Raw genomic sequence first — 20,739 nt, 5'->3', positions numbered from 1 at the left:
TCTAGGCCCAAGTTGTATAATATATAAATGAACTCGTTGAGTTTCTTCAGAAGTGGCTTGGATCAGTTCTTTTGGGAACCAGGAAGACCATCCTGACTTTCCTTTGCAACACTTAGTAATATAAGCATAGAACGCGAGGACATAAATAATTTAGCAACATAAGATTAGTTTTCTGAATTTTTGAGATATTTCAAAACAAGCAAAAGGACTGCTACAGGAGCAGTGATGGCCTAGGAACTGCCGGTAGGGTTGCCAGGCCATGGCCAGCGACCCCTAGGACAAATGGGGGGGAATCTGGCGAAGTTGTGTTGACATCACATCTGGTAAAAATTGGACATGACATTATTAGATACTCTAGGATTTACAAAAACCCTATGGTTTACCATAGAGTTTTTGTAAATTCTAGAGCATCCACGATGCCATTCCAGTCCAATGCTAGGATGCTCTTCCTTTTCACCCCCAGGAAAGCACCAGGATACCAAGAAGCCCCCCACTATTATGGGAGGCCTGGCATCCCTAGCTGCCAGAAGTTGGAGAAAGAAGTAGCCATCCACAACCCAAAACCTCATAAAATTCAAAGTTTGGAAAGGAGGTCAGGCGAGAGAAGCGGTAATTGGGCAAATATAGATCTGACAGCCCAACCTTCTTATCTACTGACTTGAATGGAAGGTCACAGTGGCCTCAGATGGTTACTCTTGGCTCTGGTTAGGAATTGTTTGTTTGTTGGTTTGTTTTCCCCTTGTAGTATTTCCCCTAGGCTGGATTTTTCTTATCATGAGTTAACTGGTTAAATGTGGCTGTTTTGGATACTTGTTTATTTTATTAATGTATCACAACTTTAGCAGAAGTGAACATGAAAAAGCACCCATGATTGGGAGATTATGAGAATGTGTCTGAAAGGGGCATCATAGTTGTGGTGAGAAATGATGGAGCATTCACGAGACTGGAGAGGCCTACAAGTATGTCTATGGGTAGCTGTTCAACCAATGGTGTTGCAAGCAACTCCAGTGCAGAATTTCCCTCACACCCCTCTCACACAACAAGGGGAATAAATTCAGCTTTAGAGTAAGCTGAGTTATGCCATGATCATAGATGTCCATGAGTGTGCTAGCTCCCCAACCATCTCATCAGAGTGGGCTATTGTTGCTTGTTTAATCTGAGCTCCTTAATCCCACGTATCCACATCTTCATTTCTTGTCCATGCAACGGGAAGATAGTAAGTGGTTGTTCATGTTACCATTGTAATTGCAGTGTTTTTCTTTTGACTGGAAAATTGGTTCTATATAGAGCATTTGTTTTCTTAAAATGCATCAAGTATTTAGAACTATTTGACTTCAATGGATTTAGAAGACTGTAACTTTAGTTAAGATTATGTCATAAATGTGTAACTCTTGGCCATGCAATGATATTGAAAGAAGCAGAATTCTTTGCTGCTGAGCATTGGCTCTGCCACTGACTCTGAAACTGAGACCATCTAATTCGCATAGCCTTTGTGGCAAGAATTGGAAAGCAGCTCCTAGTAATATCACACTTTAAATTAAATGTGAAATCAAAGGAAAAACTGAACATGGTTTTGCTTATCTAAAATATAGTGAAATATAGTAAATGTCAGCTCACTGTCATTTTTTGTTTGATTTTTCAATGTTTTATTCATCGTGTTCCAGGACAGGTGCAATTCACATTGGAGACCGGATCTTAGCAATAAACAGTAGCAGTTTAAAAGGAAAACCACTGAGTGAAGCTATACATTTGTTACAGATGGCAGGAGAAACAGTAACCTTGAAAATCAAAAAGCAAACAGATGGTGAGTGTGACTAGCATTTTTACACCATGTACAGTGTTTATATATACATTCTGCCCGTAATACATATGCATAGGTAAGCAGAAACAACTTTACAGACATAAGAAGGGAGCTATCTAGTTAGAAGCCAGAGGTATCAGCAGAAAAGGCAGCAGTGATGGGATGGAGTAGCAGAAAATTGCCAACTCCATTTTAATTTTTTAACAGTTGTATTATATATTCAGATTTATGAAGTAGTTGTACTACTTCCTTGGACTACTGTGATCATTTTTAAGTGCCATGATTCAAGAAGGATGATCATTTTCAGTTTGTCCATACAATTATCTTTCTTTAAGGTGCCTAAAACAGCACCCGTGTGGCCTAGATTTTTAAAAAGTTAAGATATGAAGCTTTGCAGTATTTAAGAGAGATGACCAGGAAGGAGAAATACAGTCATTTGCCACATCCAGTGAGGATAGTTCTCGTGCAGTCCTAAACAGAGTTACACCTTTTGAAGCCCATTGGCTTAAATTTACATAGGATAGGTTTCATATCTTAATTCATCAGTAGCACAAAATGCTGAGTAAAATTGTAAAATTCCTCTTCTGGATGATTTTCATAGAAAAATTAACAGGCATCTTGACAGGAATACTTTGGGCACAGAGCATCCACTGGTCCCATCTAATTCCATGATCTAATGCTTCATGGACACCTATATTCAAACAAGTATGGATATTTTGTAAGGCTGATGTTACTTAAAGAACTCCTTAGTTATTCAAAACTGTGAATCTAGGTGTATTCATTACTTTAAAGGGAATCATTTGGATAGACTTTTTTTTTTTTTTGTATAGACAGTTGCTTTTCTGAAGAGGCACTATTGTAGATCTTGTGGCACATATATGTCCAGCCATGGTATCTGATTAAACTAGCCTCCACAAGGTTAACCATTGTGGTTGCAATACACATGTGTGTGTTTTAATGGTATTGTTTCTGTTTGATCTAGTATCACTTAATTAACTGGTATGGAATAAATAGTCATAATTGGGGATATGACAAAGGCTTCTTCTCTATGACATCTCTATAGATGTCAAGCCATCACTGTTGCATCAGGCTTACTACCATGGTAGTAGTAAAAGAGACATCACTTAGATTTCATGATAGAAATAATTATCTGTATACAGCCTGTTTGTGTATACTTCTTATAGGCAAAAATTCCTGCTGTGCATAGTATTTAATTTTACAACTGGCTCCTTATTCTTTATGTCCTTCATTCCCGCCAGTTACGAGCCCCAAGAAGTTCCCTGCCTCTGGTCACCTAAATGAATCAAGTGATATGGAAGAAGATGCAGCTACCACACAAAAACCAGGCAAACTTTCAGAAATATACTCCACTACTGTCCCAAGCGTGGACAGTGCTGTAGAGTCATGGGATGGCTCTGGTATAGACAACAGCTATGCAAGCCAAGGTGGGTCATGAATTTCAGCAAACTCACTTCCTGCAGGTAGCAGTTCAGTGGCAAGACTTTGTAAGGTGACTTTGCCAGGCCTAAGAGGCAGTCTCACCTTTCAGCTTTATAGTTTGCTGGATACTTGTGCCTCATTAAGACTGCACACCTTAGCACATTATGTTACCTCTTGCTTTCACCTAACCTTGGTTTCACTCTTTCATGATACTGTGACAGGTTATAAACCATATATCAATATACCTAACAGCCTTCTGCTGGTTTTACTGATGTCTGAATGGCCAACCCATAGCTCATCCACAGCTAAATAGGTTTATCCTTCAAGTTTAGATTAATAAAAGATGCAGAACACATTGAAGGTGTTCATTAATGTGAACATCTGAGGCCCATGCATTGTGATTTTTAAGTTGACTGTAGTCATGATTTATTGTAAACCAAAGGGGAGCATGAAAGGATTATTCAGTGATTTGTTGCCTTTTTTTGTTTCTTCCTCATCTCCTGACATTAAAATGTCGGGGCTTTCAGAATAATAACTGGCTTGAGAGAAGATTTTGAAATAAGAATAACAGAATTTCTTTTACCCCTATAGATTTTCATGGTTACTTTTTAGTATTCAAGCATTATTTAAGCATTTGTCTTTAAATCTCAGTTTAATTTTGAGCTGTAGAAGTGTAGATTTTTAAAATGCCATAAGAGATTGGAAAAAGAACAAAGATATTTTGTTTCTGCTAAATTAAGATATTAAGCCACTGGTTTTTATGATAGTATTTAAATAAATCATAGAGATCCAGTGGACAATATTGTCTTTCTTAGGCTTTATACTTTGCTTTATGGCCTAGTCACATGCTTACTTTCTCCTCTGTAAAAGCTATTAGAACCCATCTTTGTCCCTTCTGATTATATGAAGATACTGAGAACACCAGTGTGGTGTACTGGTTAAGAGCGGTGGTTTGGAGCAGTGGACTCTGATCTGGAGAACTGAGTTTGATTCCCCACTCCTCCACATGAGCGGCGGAGGCTAATCTGGTGAACTGGATTTGTTTCCTCCTACACATGAAGCCAGCTGGGTGACCTTGGGCTAGTCACACTCTCTCACCCCACCTACCTCACAGGGTGTCTGTTGTGGGGAGGGGAAGGGAAGGTAATTGTAAGCCGGTTTGATTCTTCCTTAAGTGGTAGAGAAAGTTGGCATATAAAAACCAACTCTTCTTCTTCTTCTTCAACTGTAGATATCCCAGCCACAGTTTTCCTGATTAGAAGAGCATGTCTTTCAACTATATGTTCATGAGAATAATTACATCCCTATCTATGTAGAGGCCAGTTCACCTTTCTGCTTCACCAAAGGGCTGTGAAAGTGTTTATGGCTTGATGTAAAGAGGGCAACAACTAAAAAAGGGGGGGTTCAACCAGATAAGTACAGGGAGCTTCAAAGGTTGCACAATAAACTATAAAAAATTTTTTTATTACAAAGTGTACACTATAAATTTGTTAAAAACACAGGGCCTGGAAGGCAGGTTATGTGTATTGAATGTATATCAACTGTGTATGAGATTTTTGTAACTTGATGTAAAGCGGTCCAAATGAAACTCATTACTGAGATCAAGGCAGATAAGCACGGATCACTTTCAGTGATGATCTGTAATTTATTATATATTTGTTCACAGGACACATTCTAATTATTTCTTAATAGTCATTCAGTCCCATCAGTTTAAGAAAAGATATAAAAATTGATTGCAGGTTTGTTTCTTAAATAATTTTAGAATAGGGTCAGAAGGCCACTTACTCTGGCTCTTACTGCTATATGTGCTGTTTCAGGACTGATCACTGAGTACTGAAATATTGAAAGGGATTTTATTGTTGTTAGATCTGATTAATCCTACTTTTTAAACTCACTTTTGTGAGTTGAAATTTGTACTCTACAAACGGGGTTTTTTATATTTAATTTCAAAGGGCATGACTCAGTTTAGGTTGCCTTTGTGCCAGAAATCACTGTTCAGCTGTCATCCTTTTTAACTTTGGAGAAGGCAAGTTTCGGCATGAGGCAATCGTTTAGTTTGTTTGATAGTAAGCAGCACATCAATCCCACATGGCTCCCTGTAGGCCGTTTGTTCACATATCTGAAAAACTAATGAAATATTGAATTGTGAATATTTTTCTAAAATGAAAATAGGTCTCAAGGAATGTTGAGCCCCCCATCTCTGGCGGCAGTAGACATTATTATGACTTCTTAGAACTGCAGTGCACAGGCCTGAATAATAGAGATGTGAAATTCAGTAGTTCAAGGTCACACATGGGGTGGGGGGAAACAGTTCTAAACACTTATTTATCCCTTGGGGGCTCATTATCTGGGGGGCGGGAAACATAGCGATTGGATTTTGGAATACAGATTGATCGTAAGATGATTGTGAGACGTGCCATGTGAAGGGAAAAGCATGATTCTTGAATGTGAATGAACAAGCCATTTCTAACAAAAACAGGAAGTAACCTGTTGTTGATATCACATCTGCATTCACTTGTGGCTACTCACATTCAAGACTGCTAAATTTAACAGGTACAAAAAAAAAGAGCAACTACAGTTAATGAAAGAGTCCTGCTACATCCTAAGGGCATATGGCTTTGTGGCTAAGAGGCCATTTTATCATATATGGGATGGCACGTAGTGATTATACCACATATTAGATCCAATATTTATATACTGTATCATGCCAGGAGATCTTCTGATTTTAAATACATCCTGCTGTGTACATCGAGGGGGAGTGCTGTAATTTGATTGAGGAAACATTTTAACAGCCCTTGCCGGCCAATCCACTCAGCAGACCTAGGCAGCTGAGTAGGTGCCAGTCTCTTCCAGACTTGGAGGGGTACCAAGTCATCTCTTTAGGTCAAGAAAATGGCATGCAGGAACAGAATTCATGCTGCTTCCCTGAATAAATTTAACTGGCCCTATGGCTACCTTTAGCTTCAAAAATGTTGGCAGAGCAAAGGCTGTGTGGTTCAAAGTGTTTTTGCACACAGCCTTTCATTCATCGTTCTTTAGTTTGTTGCCTGTTCTCCTTGAACAGTTCTGCCTTGCAGCCCAGTGACAAATCAGGTAGAGATGGACGCAGTTACATTTCCTGTTAGACTATTTACAGCGCAATCTTAGGCAGAGTTACATCCTTCTAGGGCCATGGATGTAAATGGGCATAAAAGAGTGTCACTGTTGGTAGAGAGGTTCTGCTCACACTCAGCCTCTGTCTTGACCATATTTAATTGGAGGAAGGAATTTCCCCAAGGTCAGATGAGCAGTGACTTTCCACTGAAAGATGTGGTTTGCCTTGTTGCATGGATTATCTCAGTATCTTTGTCCTTTCTGTGGTGCCATTGCTTTCTGCTTTCTGTGAGCTGATCTGTGAGAGACTGTTTGAATTTCAGTCCCTCTCTTATTCTGCTTTCCATCATCCCAGATCTTTAAGACAGAAGTGAAAATAACCAGGACAGCAAGTAGAATGGGTATGGAGCAGAACACATTTTGTTGCATACAGAAGATACATGACAATTTTAATTAATTATAATGAATCTAATTGTTTGCACAATTAATTGGAAACACAACTAAGAACAATAATTGCCTGATCATGTATGCCAGATGCCAATGAGAATTTGCACCCCTTGGGTCTGAAAAATGAACTGTGCTTTTGAGACACAATGACAGTGTGTTAAGGTTGTGCTTCAGGCTCAAATCATAGCACAGACTTTTAATAGCTTTGAGCAATTCTCACAACTTTGGATAAGTCTCTAAAATGGGAATAACTGTGGTTTAACATAGTTCTTGGGAAAACAAAGATGAGGAGAAAAGCACATTAGAAGTGTGATATAGATTTTTTAGAAAACAGCAGCATTCCTAAATATACAATTGATATTTTAGGTCCCAGTTATCAGGCTTCAGGATACAGCTTCAATACCTTTGAATGGAGAAGTCCAAAACAAAGAGGCAGTTTGTCTCCTCCAAATAGACCCAGAACAAACCCCTTCCATGATACAGGGCTAAGTGATGATGAATGGGACAAAACAGCCCCGAGCAGGTAAGTTCTGTACCCAATACCTATTTACAATGCCAGCAGAGCTCTTTATTAACAGTACACCTCGTGGGCTCAAAATACCAACTGGCAACTTGTCCTCTATCTATGCAGATATTTCATATTTACACTTCATGCTGAATGACATTTATTAGGTTAGGTTAGTGACCTTCATGAAAGGTTATGGCGCTGAAAGCAAGACTTGTGCGGCTGGTGAATTTCTGTGCATCGAAGGACAGCTCATTGATTCTTGATGTAAAAAGTGAAGCTGAAAAAGTTAAGCTGAAAATGGCCCTTCTCCCTCACCCCCATCCTTTCCCATCAGGTTACAAGAGGCTTTGTTTTCAAGTCTCCTATTAAATAATACATTTCTACACCTATGGCACCTGTGCATTAAGTAGGGCTGCTTCTTAGTATTTACGCAGTGTGATTGTCTCTTCCATATGGCTGGGTTTCATTTTGGCCCAGTAGCCTTTGAAATAAACACACTGTGTGGAACAAGTGAGCAACACTGCTATTTCAAAAACCCATGCTACACTTCCCTGGATGTCATCTTTCCTATGCTTGTCTCCCTTTGCATGCGGTATCGGTAATAGTGCAATGCACTGGAATGTGCATTTCTAGCTAGTTCCCAGTATTACCATTTCAAAAGGATCACTGGTCTTGAAGAAATTATTTCTAGCCAGGACTGAAGATGTTCACATTTTCATTTTCTGCAATAAGCAAAAGGCTTGATTAAGCAAGTCTTAAACCAAAATTTACATGATGGTGGGAGACAACCACTTTTGGTGCCCTTGGCAACCTCTCCCCTCCCCCCTGCATGAGGCACACTGAGAAGCTGCTGCCTGCCTTCCTCGCCCACCAGCACCACGGCAAGGCAGCGCCTTCTCTGCTCAAATCCCCTACACAAACTGTAGAGAGGCGGCAAGGCAAAGTGTGCTAGTGCCCTGGCAACACAGCTCCTGCCCGTCTCCCACACACACACTGCAGCAGAGGGGCATGGCAGCACCCACCCTCCTTGCCACCTCACTCTGCAGCAAGGCAGAGAGAGAAGGTGGAAGAGGGCCAGGCCCACCCCCTATAGAGGGAGGGAAAAGCAGGGTCCCCATGACCTCCCACTGGGGCCAGGGGGTGCCGCCCAGGGCTGCTTCTTGCTGTGGCAGACCCAGATGCCATGGGCAGGTGGGGGGGGGGCAAGAGGGTTGGAAGGCACCCTTCCCCCTCTGGTGCCCCGGGCGATGGCCTAAAAGGGTGCCTAGTGGCCAGGTGATCCTGTGCTGAGTGGTTGGGAGAAAGCCTCAGATTAATAAATCTGGGATGAAACCTACTAGAATATGGCACAGAAATAAGGCTCTGATTGAATTCCACCAATATGGATTAATACATTTGGGAAAATATACTTTCCCCCTTCTAATCCTATTTTAAACGCTAGTCATTTACTGATCTGCATTATGTGACCTTGGGAGCATGGTTTAAGTGCAAAGTGACTAGTTTGCATTAATAGTTGTAGAGCCTGGAGATGTTGCAGGATTTGTTCCAATGGAATTAACATGCACTCTGATCCCGCATCTATTCCTGTCCCCACAAACACATCTGCCCTTGTCCCTGCACAAATTGTAGCAGTTGGGAAGCAGCAAAATGGCTGTGATAAAGGGATTGGATGAGAGGACTGTAATTGCTTTTTTTTTGGAGGGCCAATAAGGATGAATTTCTCTTTACCAGGAAGTTTTTGCTCCTTTTGTATTTTGTGTCTGACACAATTAAAGGCTTGAGCTGTTTTCCCCCTGCTACACGGGCAAATTTTTAGCTCTGAACATTCCCACCAGGGCCTTTCAGTGCATGGATGGTTTCAGCATAAAGTTTGCTTGATGTTCATTGACATGCCTATTGTAAAGTCTTCTGCCAGTTAATCCACTTGTTCTCCATGATCCGCGGCCTTCCATGGCTTGCTTTCCTGCTGCATCCTTTTGCAATTGTATTGTTAATACTATGTGTGATAAGCCATTCCTGTGAACTTCACTGCCATGATAAGCAAACCTTTCTCTATGAATCCAGCTTTGCAGGTGCCCCTGAGACTGAACAGGAGGAAAATTTCTGGTCTCAAGCACTGGAGGACTTGGAGACCTGTGGACAGTCAGGAATTCTAAGGGAATTAGAGGTAGAAGCAACCTTAATCCCATCACACTATTCCAATTTCTTTTTCAATTAACACTCATTTTTCCCCTCTTCTTTTCTCCTTCTTTTTTCTAAGTTTGCATTAATCACACAAATTCATTTTAAAGCTTTAACCATCACCCCCTTTCCACAGGACAAGGCTGACAGGCGTCTGTGTTTGAGAAACATGACTCTCTTGGTACCTACCCTTTATGTTTATCTTTTTGGCTTGTGCAGCTGCCTTCCCTAACACACATTTCCTTCCTAATCAAGCTATTTTCTTTCATGGAACTGCTGTTGAAATTATACCAATGTGTGCGCACCAAAGCTTCTCTTGTGCTACTGCTGGCTGCACCTGTTTGCAGGCTTATTTTGCCCTCAAAGCAGCATATGACATACTTCCTCCCCCCACCCCAGCTGCTTTTAACAAGGACTTTCTTAGCATGTACCCCTTTTGCAACAGAACTTAATCTGAATTGAGAAGAACATAAAAGAGAAACAATCCCTAAACATTTTCAAACTTGGATTCACTCGATGAACCAAAATGACCAGAAAAGGAAGACAATTATGCTGCAATCTGACGTTTATGAATTCTGCATGTTCATCCAGATTTTCTTCAAAAAACAAAGTAATAAGATGCCCATTGGTTTACAGTTGCTTGTATGTTCCTTGATCATAGCAAATATATAGTATTAAGCAGTATTAATGCTTAAAAGGGTGAGTTCTCAAGAACTGTCTTTTATGTTCTTCAAAACTCCCTGTGCTGCAATACTGGCAGAGTTTCATTTCATTTTTACGTCATATCGAAATCCCTGAGCAGCCACAAGGAATGTGAATGGCATAACTAGGTAAGACTCATGCAGTTCCAGTTGATTGCATAGCCTCAGATTTATGGCTTCTGTCTTGCATGTATGTTTACTTTAATGTTGATCTGATGTATGTTTAATTGCAATCCAGAGGAACTTCAGCAAAAATATGTCAGTTTGATTGACTTTTGTCAAAGGCATGGTACTTCAAGCTTCTCTTACAGAGTTCTTTGCGGAGAGCACAGCAAATGGGTATGGAAATAGATAAGCAAGAATGAACATTCCAGTAAATTGCTAATTCTTAGTTTGAAGGGAAGCCTAAAGCTCTTAAAATGAAACACATTAATTGAGCAGTTACTAGAATACTTATTCTTAACTGTCTTGTCAGCACCTCTGTGATCAGGCACCCGCTGTGCAATTTACGTTCACACTCAGGCACTTGTTTTTCAATGAGTCCAACCTTTCTGCACTCATCTCAAAGCACAGTTCCCTTATGCTTGCTAGGAACACCCTTCTTGCATTTCTCAACAATAAGGAGCTAATATTATTGATCAGATCTTGCATCAGTTCTCAGAAAAAGAAATCAGGTTAGAATTCCAAAATACTTGTCTGTATCTTTAATTGCAAATGCGCTGAAAAATTGATAATAAGTGTTCATCTTAAAAAATTAGCATATTTGTTTTTATACAGTGTGTCCATTCAACATACTTGCCATGCATTATCACAGTTATCTTCAACAGGAAGGCCAAGGCCATTATTCCCATAATGCAGATTAGAGATTGAGGCAGAGAAAGAGTGTAGTGACTAAGCCCATTTAACGAGCTTTTGGCTAAGATTTAAAGTAAATAGCTTCCCTTATCACAGCTCAAGATATTAGCCACTATGAATCCTAAGCATTTCCTCCTTGCTCAAATCAAGGTGATTACAATATGCATTGTACTGTTGCATCCAGAGTTCTTTCTTTGCAACACCCCTCCCACCTTCTGACTGGGATATAAGGACTGAGGGATCTCCATTCCTTCTTGTATCTGATGAAGGGAAAACTTTGACTCCCAAAAGCTCACACCCTGAAAATCTTGTAAGCCTCTAAGGTACTATTTGACTCAAATCTTCTTCTACTGCAGACCAACATGGCTATCCTACTGAAACAACCAGTGTAACATGTCACTCAGATAGTAGGGAAGAATGAAGGACAGTTTTCTGATTTTGAATATGTATATTCATATTCCAAAAGAGGAAACCATGTCTTGCATTCTAACTTGTTGCTTGCTTTTTGTGTACCATGTGCCACTGAGAATGTTTTTGAATGTTATCATTGAGATGTCTGTTCATAAACAGTTTGGCAGTGGCTTCTTCAGCACAAATCGTGATTATGTGGATGATACTTTGAAGAAGTCTGAAACAAAAGTACTGGGTATTTTCATAATTATTGTTACTGGTCTTCTACTGCATAGCTTTAGGTACAATGATTTGGCATATTAGGCTTGTCATGTTAAGTCCCAAAGAATGTTTAATGTTGTACGGCTTTTCCTATTCCTTTTCCAATATGGAGTATTGATGCCTTGCTCTCTTCCTCTGTCAAGACATAAGTGTTCTGCTATTCTGCCATCTTCCTACAAAGAGACGGTTCTTCTTTGTATGACCAATTCTTCATTGAACCCTGCTGATCGCATATGAGAGTAAGGAAAACTCTCATTTCAGGGCACCTGAACACTATATTTTTACAAACCTTTCTGAGCTATTCCACGATCCATTGGTTACTTAAATGAGTTCCTGTTCGAACAGCAAGACTTCTTATTTTTGAGAAAGTAACCTTAGGAACACTTCACAATGGGAAACAGGGCACAAGATGGGGTGCTATTCCCAGGTTTCCCCCAGGGACATGCCTCCTTTAGCCTGTGTCAGAAAGTCACTTAAGAAAGCTGCAGGGAGGGCCAATTCTAGTCGAGACCACTGCAGCATGGGGGAGTTTCAGGTCAAATCCATTGTGGGAGGAAGGCAGGAGTCCTACCTCCCCCAGCCAGAACTGGGCCTTGCAGCATTTTTAAACAGCTTACCAGCACTACAAAATAGAGCCACATCCTGAAGGTGGGTGTGAATCTGGCAACAGCGTCATGTCTAGTTTTGCCCTTAGAGGCCTAGCTACATATTACACACAAGTAAGTGTAGTTAGACCCCTGACAGATTTGTTAAAAGACAGAGCAATACCTATTTGTTTCAGGAGGTACTGAATGCTCCAACATTTTGTAAGCAGTTTTTACAGCCTGATTTTTCTATTCAAGTGTTTTCCCCCTTCATCCTGACATCAAAGTAATCTCTAGGCTGTTTGACATTTTCTCATGTTGTTCTGCCATGATCAAAGTTTCCGCCACCTTTAATGAGTTGCACTGTTTGCTTCAAATCTTTAAAAACACCATGACAGTAAAAATCTTCATTATCGTATTAGGGTAAGCTAATTCTGTAGGTTCTAGAATGTTTAAAAATGGTTACATAAAAATCTTTTGAATTGTCAGCAAACATTTCTGCAGTTTAATTTCAGTCTCCTGGCCATTCAGCTTAGAATGTATAGTAGCTTTTAATAGTTCCCTGGCATTCTGGTTAAAAATGTCATCCAGTAACCTTTCATCCAGTAATTTCTCAAAGGACTCACAGAGAAATTGTCCGTCTATCCTCCTGCCATTTGCTGTGCCCTAAAAATGACTGTGTTTGACAATGACAACAGAACAGATGAGGTTGCCTATTGTCATCAGATGATCTTCATCTTCTTCCACTGTGCTACTTGTTATTAAAAAACCTGTTTAATTAATGCTGCAGGCAACAATTATGTCAGGGAGTACAATGAGTCTGGACCACGACAACCCGCAGCATCGCAGCCATCTGGGAAGGCAAGCCAGCTTCCAGGAAAGAAGCACTTCAAGGCCACACTACAGCCAGACAACCCGTAGCAACACTTTGCCGTCTGATGTGGGGAGGAAGTCCGTAGCTCTGCGAAAAATGAAGCAAGAGATGAAGGAGATCATGTCACCAACTCCTGTGGAGTTACACAAGGTACAGGTGCCATTTGATTGTCCCTCTTTGTACAGTGTTGATTGCAAAGCTTTTGCCAAAGAAACCAGCTACTTGGCAATGCTTCCTATAATGGTCCTTCAGATAAATGTGAGGGATGTGAATGACCTTGTTGGTAAGGTCCTTGATAATGTGTCACTGAAGAAAAGGAAATGGTGTCAAGCTTATCTACATCTTCTTGTAGCAGGCTTTGCAGTGGTGAATGGCTTTCATAAGCCATTTCTACCATATTTTGAGCAGATACTCGGTGACCCCCATCTTTGCACTTGAAAGAAAACAATTTGATTTACAGCCACGTCTTTTCTGTTGACTCCTGTGTTAAGCTACAATAATTCTTTCCCCCATAAAATTTTATTCTCTCCCTTTGTAAAAGAACATTATCTGTCTACTTTACAACAAAGGCATGAGAATCAGTTTCAGGGACTAGAAAAACAAAAAGGATCTAGTCTTCCTCTTTGCTACACTCTTACCGGTAATTCAGAAAATGCAGAAGAAAGATATTTGTATTTGCAGGGGGGACTTGTGGTGTACAGTAATAAGGTTGTATATAAAGGACAAATTTTGCCTCATGGTGCAAAGGAACAGGTGTGAAGGACAGAATGTGACCTTGTCAAAGAGGGATTGTTACCATTTGCAGAAGGGAGATGGTGTGTTTCTCAACTTAGATGGCTGATGAGTCAGACAACATGATAAATAAAAGAAAAAAGGTGGTGGGTAGTATAGAGATCAATGGCCACACCAGCAGAAGAGAACAGACAGTTCCAGTGGTGGTGGAGGAATCCTTGAAGGTAGCTACTGGGTAGCAGCAGTAGTGGAAAGTGACACTGGCGGAGGATCTTTTGTAGACAACGACAATGGCACTTCAGTTAAACCTGGTTAATACTGTGCCGAAGAAGGCAGTGGTAAACCACTTCCGACCAACCCTTACCTTGAAAACCCTATGATGAGACAATCCAAAATGAAAGAAGATATAGTGCTGGTACGAGTAGCACTATTCTTAATGACACAACTGGACTATAGCTGAAAGAATGTTTAGTTGTTGACGTGAATGGACACAAAAGGAAAGTCCCAAGGTGTTTGACACATATAATAGGAAAATGAAACATGAGAAGTGTGAATCAAGGTAAGCTTGAAATTGTAAAAAAGAAATGGAATATTTAAACATTTCAATCCTGGGAGTGAGTGAACTAAAGTGGACTGGGTTTGGACATTTTCAGTCAAAAAATTACAAAGTGTTTTACTCGGGAATGACAAAAACAGAAGAAACAGTTGCTTTAATAGCGAGGTGAGATGTAGCATAGGTAGTCAGGGGCTATATTGCAAGGTATGACGAATAACATCAATCAGACTTCAGAGAAAGCCTATTAACATAACCATCATTCAAGTTTATGCCCCAACTACAGATGCTGATGAGGAAGAAATTGAAAGCTTTTATACAAGTGTCCAGGAAGAAATTGATCACACACCTAAACAAGGTGTGCTGATAATCATAGGTGACTGGAACACCAAAGTAGGAAACAAAGCAGAATCAAATATTGTTGGTAGATTTGGGCTAGGAGCACAAAATAAAGCAGGAGAGCGACTCCGAATTCTGTGAAGACAATCATTTGTTCATTGTAAACACATTTCAGATGTCCATATATACAATTGTTTATTTGGTTATCACTGGACAGCCAATATAGAAATCAAATACATTACATAATTGGAAGCAGAGTATGGAGGAGCTCTGTTCTTTCTGCTAAATCAAGACCAGGCGTCAATTGTGGTATAGACTATGAATTGTTAATATCAAAAATTAGAATAAAGCTGAAGAAAAATACTGAAACATTCATCGTGCCTAAATACAAGCTATGCACCATTCCTGAATAATTTAAAAACCATGTAAAGAACAAAATTTAAAAACCATGTAAAGAACAAATTTGTATTACTAAGTTAAAGTGATTGTGAATCAGAAGAACTATGGGTTGAAACTAGAGATATTATCAGAGAAGAATGCACAAAAACTATTCCTGTAGCCAAAAGAAATAAAAAGCCTTGATGGATGACTAAGAAAACTCTTAAAAAGCTAAACATAGGCAAAAAGTAAAAGGCAACAGTAACAGAATCAAAAGTTTAAATGTAGTGTTCCAATGACTGGCACATAGAGACAAAGAGAACTATTATAATAACCAGTGTAAAGAAATAGAAGAGCTCAACAAAAAAGTAAAATCCAAGGGAAAATTAAAGCATGGTTAGGCATGCTGAAAGATCATCATGGAAATACATTAACTGAAGGGGACAAAATAAAGAAAAGGTAGGAGCAATACACTGAAGAACTATACAGAAGAGATGAAAGGATGATGGATTCCAAGAAGAATCTTTTGAAGAAATACACTGAAGAACTATACAGAAGAGGTGAAAGGATAATGGATTCCTTCCAAGAAGAATCTTTTGAAGAAAAATCCAAAGTTTTAGAAAGTAAAGTGAAAGCTGCACTAAGAGAAATTGGGAGAAACAAATCACCAGAAGCAAACGGGATATCAATAGAGCTATTCCAAGCCACAGAAACGGAGTCCATCAAAATCTTAACAAGAATATGCCAAGAAATATGGAAAACAAAACAATAGCCCACAGACTGGAAATGGTCAATTTACATTCCAATTCCCAAAAAAGATACGTCAGAGACTGCAGCAGCTGTTGAACCAGCACATTAATTTCTCACGTGAGTAAAGTGATATTCAAAATCATATAACAAAGACTGTTACCATATATAGAACAATATATGCCTGATGTTCAAGCTGGATTCAGAAAAGGAAGAGGCACTAGAGATCATACTGCAAATTTATGTTGGTTACTGGAGCATACGAGAGAATTTCAGAAGAAAATAAGCTTGTGTTTCATAGATTACAGCAAAGCTTTTGACTGTGTGGATCATAAAAAGCTACGTCTGGCTTTAAAGGAAATGGGTGTGCCACAGCATCTGAATGTTTTGATGTACAACCTGAATCCTGGACAAGAGGCTATTGTTAGGACAGAATATGGAGAAACAGAATGGTTTCCAGTTGGCAAAGGTGTCAGACAAGGATGTTTTTTACTTCCCAATATCTTCAATCTATATGCAGAACATATCATAAGGAAAGCTGGAATAGAATTAGATGAAGGTGGAGTGAAAATTGGTGGAAAACGCGTTAACAATTTGAGATATGCCAATGATACCACATTACTGGCAGAAAATAGTGAAGACTTGAAATTACTACTGCTGAAAGGTAAAGCAGAAAGTGCCAAAGCAGGACTACTGCTGAACATCAGTAAGACAAAAGTAATGACTACTGAAGAATTACTCAGCTTTAAGGTGGACAATGAGGAAACTGAAATTGTTCAAGAATTTCTATTCCTTGACTTCATCCTGAACCAAAAGGGCGACTGCAACCAAGAAATGAGAAGGAAATTGAGACTGAGAAGGGCAACCATGAAAGAGCTAGCAAAGATTCCTAAGTGTAAGAATGGGTCACTGGCAACCAAGATCAAGTTAATTCATGCCATTGTATTTCCTATTACTTTGTATGGGTGTGAAAATTGGACACTGAAGAAAGCTGACAAGAAGAAAGTTGATTCATTTGAAATGTGGTGTTGGAGGAGAGTTTTACAGTTACCGTTGACTGCCAAAAAGACAAATGAGGGTTCTAGGTCAAATCAAGCCTTAACTGTCTTAGAAGCTAAAATGACCAAACTGAGGCTATTGTACTTTGGTCACATTATGAGAAGACAAGAGTCACTGGAAAAGATGAAATGCTAGGAAAAGTTGAAGGCAGCAGGAAAAGAGGAAGACCCAACATGAGATGGATTGACTCTATAAAGAAAGCCCCAGCCCTCAGTTTGCAAGACCCAAGTAAGACTGTTAACGATAGGACATTTTGGAGAACATTAATTTATGACGGGACTTAACACACACAGTACAGAGTCCCTGGTGCAGCTGTGCACCCTTTAAAGACTCTCTGATCATACTGACCAGTGTTTGTGGGGAGAGGGAGCAAATCCATCTCCTGCTTCCTCTCCCAAACTGCCAACAGTCACACCTACAGCTTTATAGAGGAGGGATCCACACATACGGTCTCTTGCTCCCAAGCAAGACATAGGACCAGATGAGGACAGGAAGGTACAGATACATTTCTTCTATGAAGGGCCTGAACTATTATTCTTTGTAAATTTCATTTTTGGGGGTATCTCTGCTAAAGCCCTATTTCATTTAACCTAAGGGAGAAATGCCCTATGCATAATCAAGAGCTAGATTCAATTCGATTTAATTCCAAATATTCTGTGTCTAGAAAAGGTAAGCGTTTTTCAGCAGTATGCCTTCTGCTCTTTAGTCCAGTGAAACTTTTTTGAGTTTATCCACTTCTGTGACCACATATGCTGTTTCAGCACATCCACCTTCCCAAACTAATACATGTAGCAGGGTTCTGTATCAAACTCTAAATCATGGGAAAGCTGGTCAGAACAGAGTAAATAGACATACTGTTTGCAGTGCAGACATGAGAAAAGTATTTTCTTCACAGGTAACTTTGTATAAGGATTCTGACATGGAGGACTTTGGGTTCAGCGTATCAGACGGATTGCTGGAAAAAGGCGTGTATGTTAAAAATATTCGGCCAGCTGGACCTGGAGATGTGGGTGGTTTGAAGCCATATGACAGACTTCTACAGGTAGTATAGGATCCTTGTGTTTTCTTGAACTACAGTGTCTGAATACAGGGCATTAGTTTTGTTATATGAGAGAACAAGTATGCAGCCAAACTCAGTATACAATAATGGGCAAAAATTGCTAGAAGCTGTAAATTTTAGTTCATGTCCCTCATTCATCTGTTTTGAGAACTGTATCGAGAGGAAAGGGAGAAAAAAACTGTGGAAGACTCTAGCCCAGGGGTAGGGAACCTTTTTTCTGCCAAGGGCCATTTGGATATTTATAACATCATTCGTGGGCCATACAAAATTATCAACTTAAAAATTAGCCGACCAAGCCCCAAGCAGGCAGCTGCCCCAGATGATCCCCCAAGCATAGGCAAGTAGACAGGCATCCAACCAGTGGCGCACTCGCCCACCTGGTGGCACAGGATGATCTGTTGCACCAGCCGGACGTAGCAGTCCAGCCTCACGCTGAAGTTGCTCCTGCTCTGCATGGTCGGGGCTGGATTCTACAGCCGGCTCCTGCTACCTCCACCTGCAGGGATGAAATGAGGACACACTGGCTAAGAACTCCCCCCCCCCCGTGCTTTCTGACCCTGCCTCTTTTAACCCCTCCATTGTCACCACTTCCGCCCCCAGCCCTCTTGTAGTAGAGGGAATACGTTTCTCCATGGCCCGGGTGGGAAAGGGTTAACACAGTTTCTTGTGTGGTCCTAGCAGCTCCATAGCTAACGACTCTTCTGCAAGGGGGAAAAAAGTTCCTTTTCTCGGCAAAACAAACTCACATCTGCCTTGAATAGAGGCTATTCCTGTCCGCTGGAGGAGGCGGATCACCAGTCTTAGATCCTTCTGAGCTAGAGATCTGCCAGGACCCACGAAGGACCAGACCAAATGATTTTGCAGGCCTTAAAAGGCCCCCAGGCCTGACGTTCCCCACCCCTGCTCTAGTTATTGATTGAAGGATGATTCAATAGAAGTATAAGCTGGGCAAAACAATCATCAGATCTGGCATAATTTCAGGCTTCTGAAAGCTGCAATCATATGCTTGATTTGCTTGACCATAGGCTCCATTGAACACACTGGGATTTACTCCCAAGTAAAGCACACGCAGAATTAGGCTACAACTCTTCAGCTTTAAATCTTAACAAGCCAGACTAAACCCAACTTAATAATTTATTTATTAATAGCATTTGTATGTTGCTTTTCTCCCTGAAAGGATCCAAAGCAGCTCACAGAAAAAGTAATGAAATCTAATTTCTTAAATAATACAATTAAACAACTAAAACAAATAAAAGGAATAGATCCTGGGCGGTTCTTGATCAACAAAGCTGCTTACGCAGACCTTGGGCGGAGAGCCAAGCGTCCTTCAGCTTGACCTCAAGGTCTCACACCACTGGCCCAACCCAGGTGTTAAGCATCCGCCTTGAGTTGAGAAAGGTGGGCATAAATAAATGACATAATGATGACATAAATAAATAACTCCATGAAGACAAACTTAGCTGAGATGGAACTCAGAGCCAAGCTAAACACGACAGCATCCTCATGTCCTCAACAGGGATTCTACTGCCATTTTAAAGTAATTTTAAAATTCCAGGACTGGAGGGCCCAATCCTGATCAGGGCTGCAGAATGGTGGGCTGAGGTGCTCTTGTTTCCCCTGAGCCTTTTAATCGCCAAAGAGCTGTGAAAAGGTCCCGGAGACACCTTTCAGCGCTTGAAAAGGTGCCGGAAACAAAACAAGAGCACCTCAGCCCTCTGTGCTGTGGACCCAATCAGGCCTTTCTAGCATGTTTAAATCACTTCAAAATTGCATCAACTTCCCTGTGGTGGACATAAGAATGCCGTCACGTCTAGTTTGGCCCTCAGCTACTGTTAGCTTGTTGCCAACAAGATCTTTATTCCCTCCACCCCATCCCCACCCCCTCTGCCGTTAACCTCTTGTCATATTTTTTCCCTCCGTTGATGATCCTTTATATGGTCCTGCAGAAACAAAGATAGCATTTCACTTAAGGTCAGATTTCTTCTGCTTTTCTTTGGGGGTTTGTCTAAACAACCATTTTTTACCTTTCAGGTAAATCATGTCCGCACAAGAGACTTTGACTGCTGTCTAGTTGTGCCCCTCATAGCAGAGTCTGGCAATAAACTAGAACTCGTTATTAGCAGAAATCCTCTAGCCTCTCAAAAGATGAGCACTGAGCAACAGACTTTTGTCACTGGGGAATGGAGCGATGCAAACAATGCCTTCCTTCAACAAAGTGGACACAACACCGGATCAGAGATGCCACGGGAACCTACGAACACTTTATAGCCAAAAACTGTATTAGTACAGGATATTTAAATGGTGCTATATCCCTTTGAGATTTCTACTACACTGGAGACACAACTCTTAAGAAGCACAGGGAAGCCTGACTATTTCTCAAGACTCGTTATTTGGTACTTGCTTCCCAAACAGAGTTTTGTTCTTGTTTTTTTATGATCACAAACAGTGCCATTCCAAACAGACCCTAAATTCATGCGAAAATGAATGGTGAAAGTGGATTTATTTTTTATCATGAAAGATAGAATTGAGAGAAAAGCCCTGATTTAAACACACAGACATACACACAACAACCACTTTTAACATCTGTCATAAACATGCAGATTGATCTGCAGAATGCGTAGCTCATTTGAAGACCAGGTGATGTAACTGAATGAAGGAAGGTTGAAACGTTGCTGCTGCGCCCAGAAGGGGGCTTGTATCTTGGCTATCACAGTA

General features: G+C 40.5%; 1 protein-coding gene across 9 annotated transcripts in view; it reads left to right on the top strand.

Moving 5' to 3' along the window:
• Window positions 1–20,538, top strand: part of GRIP1 (glutamate receptor interacting protein 1) — a 289,631-nt gene extending 269,093 nt beyond the window's left edge. For 6 of the 9 annotated variants that reach the window (XM_056846357.1, XM_056846355.1, XM_056846356.1 and 3 more), the window contains 8 exons: window positions 1,665–1,804; window positions 3,061–3,246; window positions 7,148–7,304; window positions 9,354–9,456; window positions 9,607–9,651; window positions 13,073–13,306; window positions 17,860–18,006; window positions 20,056–20,538. In XM_056846357.1, coding sequence (XP_056702335.1) covers window positions 1,665–1,804; window positions 3,061–3,246; window positions 7,148–7,304; window positions 9,354–9,456; window positions 9,607–9,651; window positions 13,073–13,306; window positions 17,860–18,006; window positions 20,056–20,292 — 1,249 coding nt within the window. In that variant the 3' untranslated portion in view covers window positions 20,293–20,538. The remainder of the gene's footprint in view (window positions 1–1,664; window positions 1,805–3,060; window positions 3,247–7,147; window positions 7,305–9,353; window positions 9,457–9,606; window positions 9,652–13,072; window positions 13,307–17,859; window positions 18,007–20,055) is intronic. The other 3 variants (XM_056846362.1, XM_056846359.1, XM_056846358.1) reach the window with 1 other exon arrangement.
• Window positions 20,539–20,739: the final 201 nt, after the last annotated feature.

This window comes from Euleptes europaea, chromosome 3 (assembly GCF_029931775.1).
Source record: "Euleptes europaea isolate rEulEur1 chromosome 3, rEulEur1.hap1, whole genome shotgun sequence".
NCBI classification, from domain to species: domain Eukaryota; kingdom Metazoa; phylum Chordata; class Lepidosauria; order Squamata; family Sphaerodactylidae; genus Euleptes; species Euleptes europaea.
The sequence above is the reverse complement of the archived record's forward strand: the minus strand, read 5'-3'. Positions and strand labels throughout refer to the sequence as shown.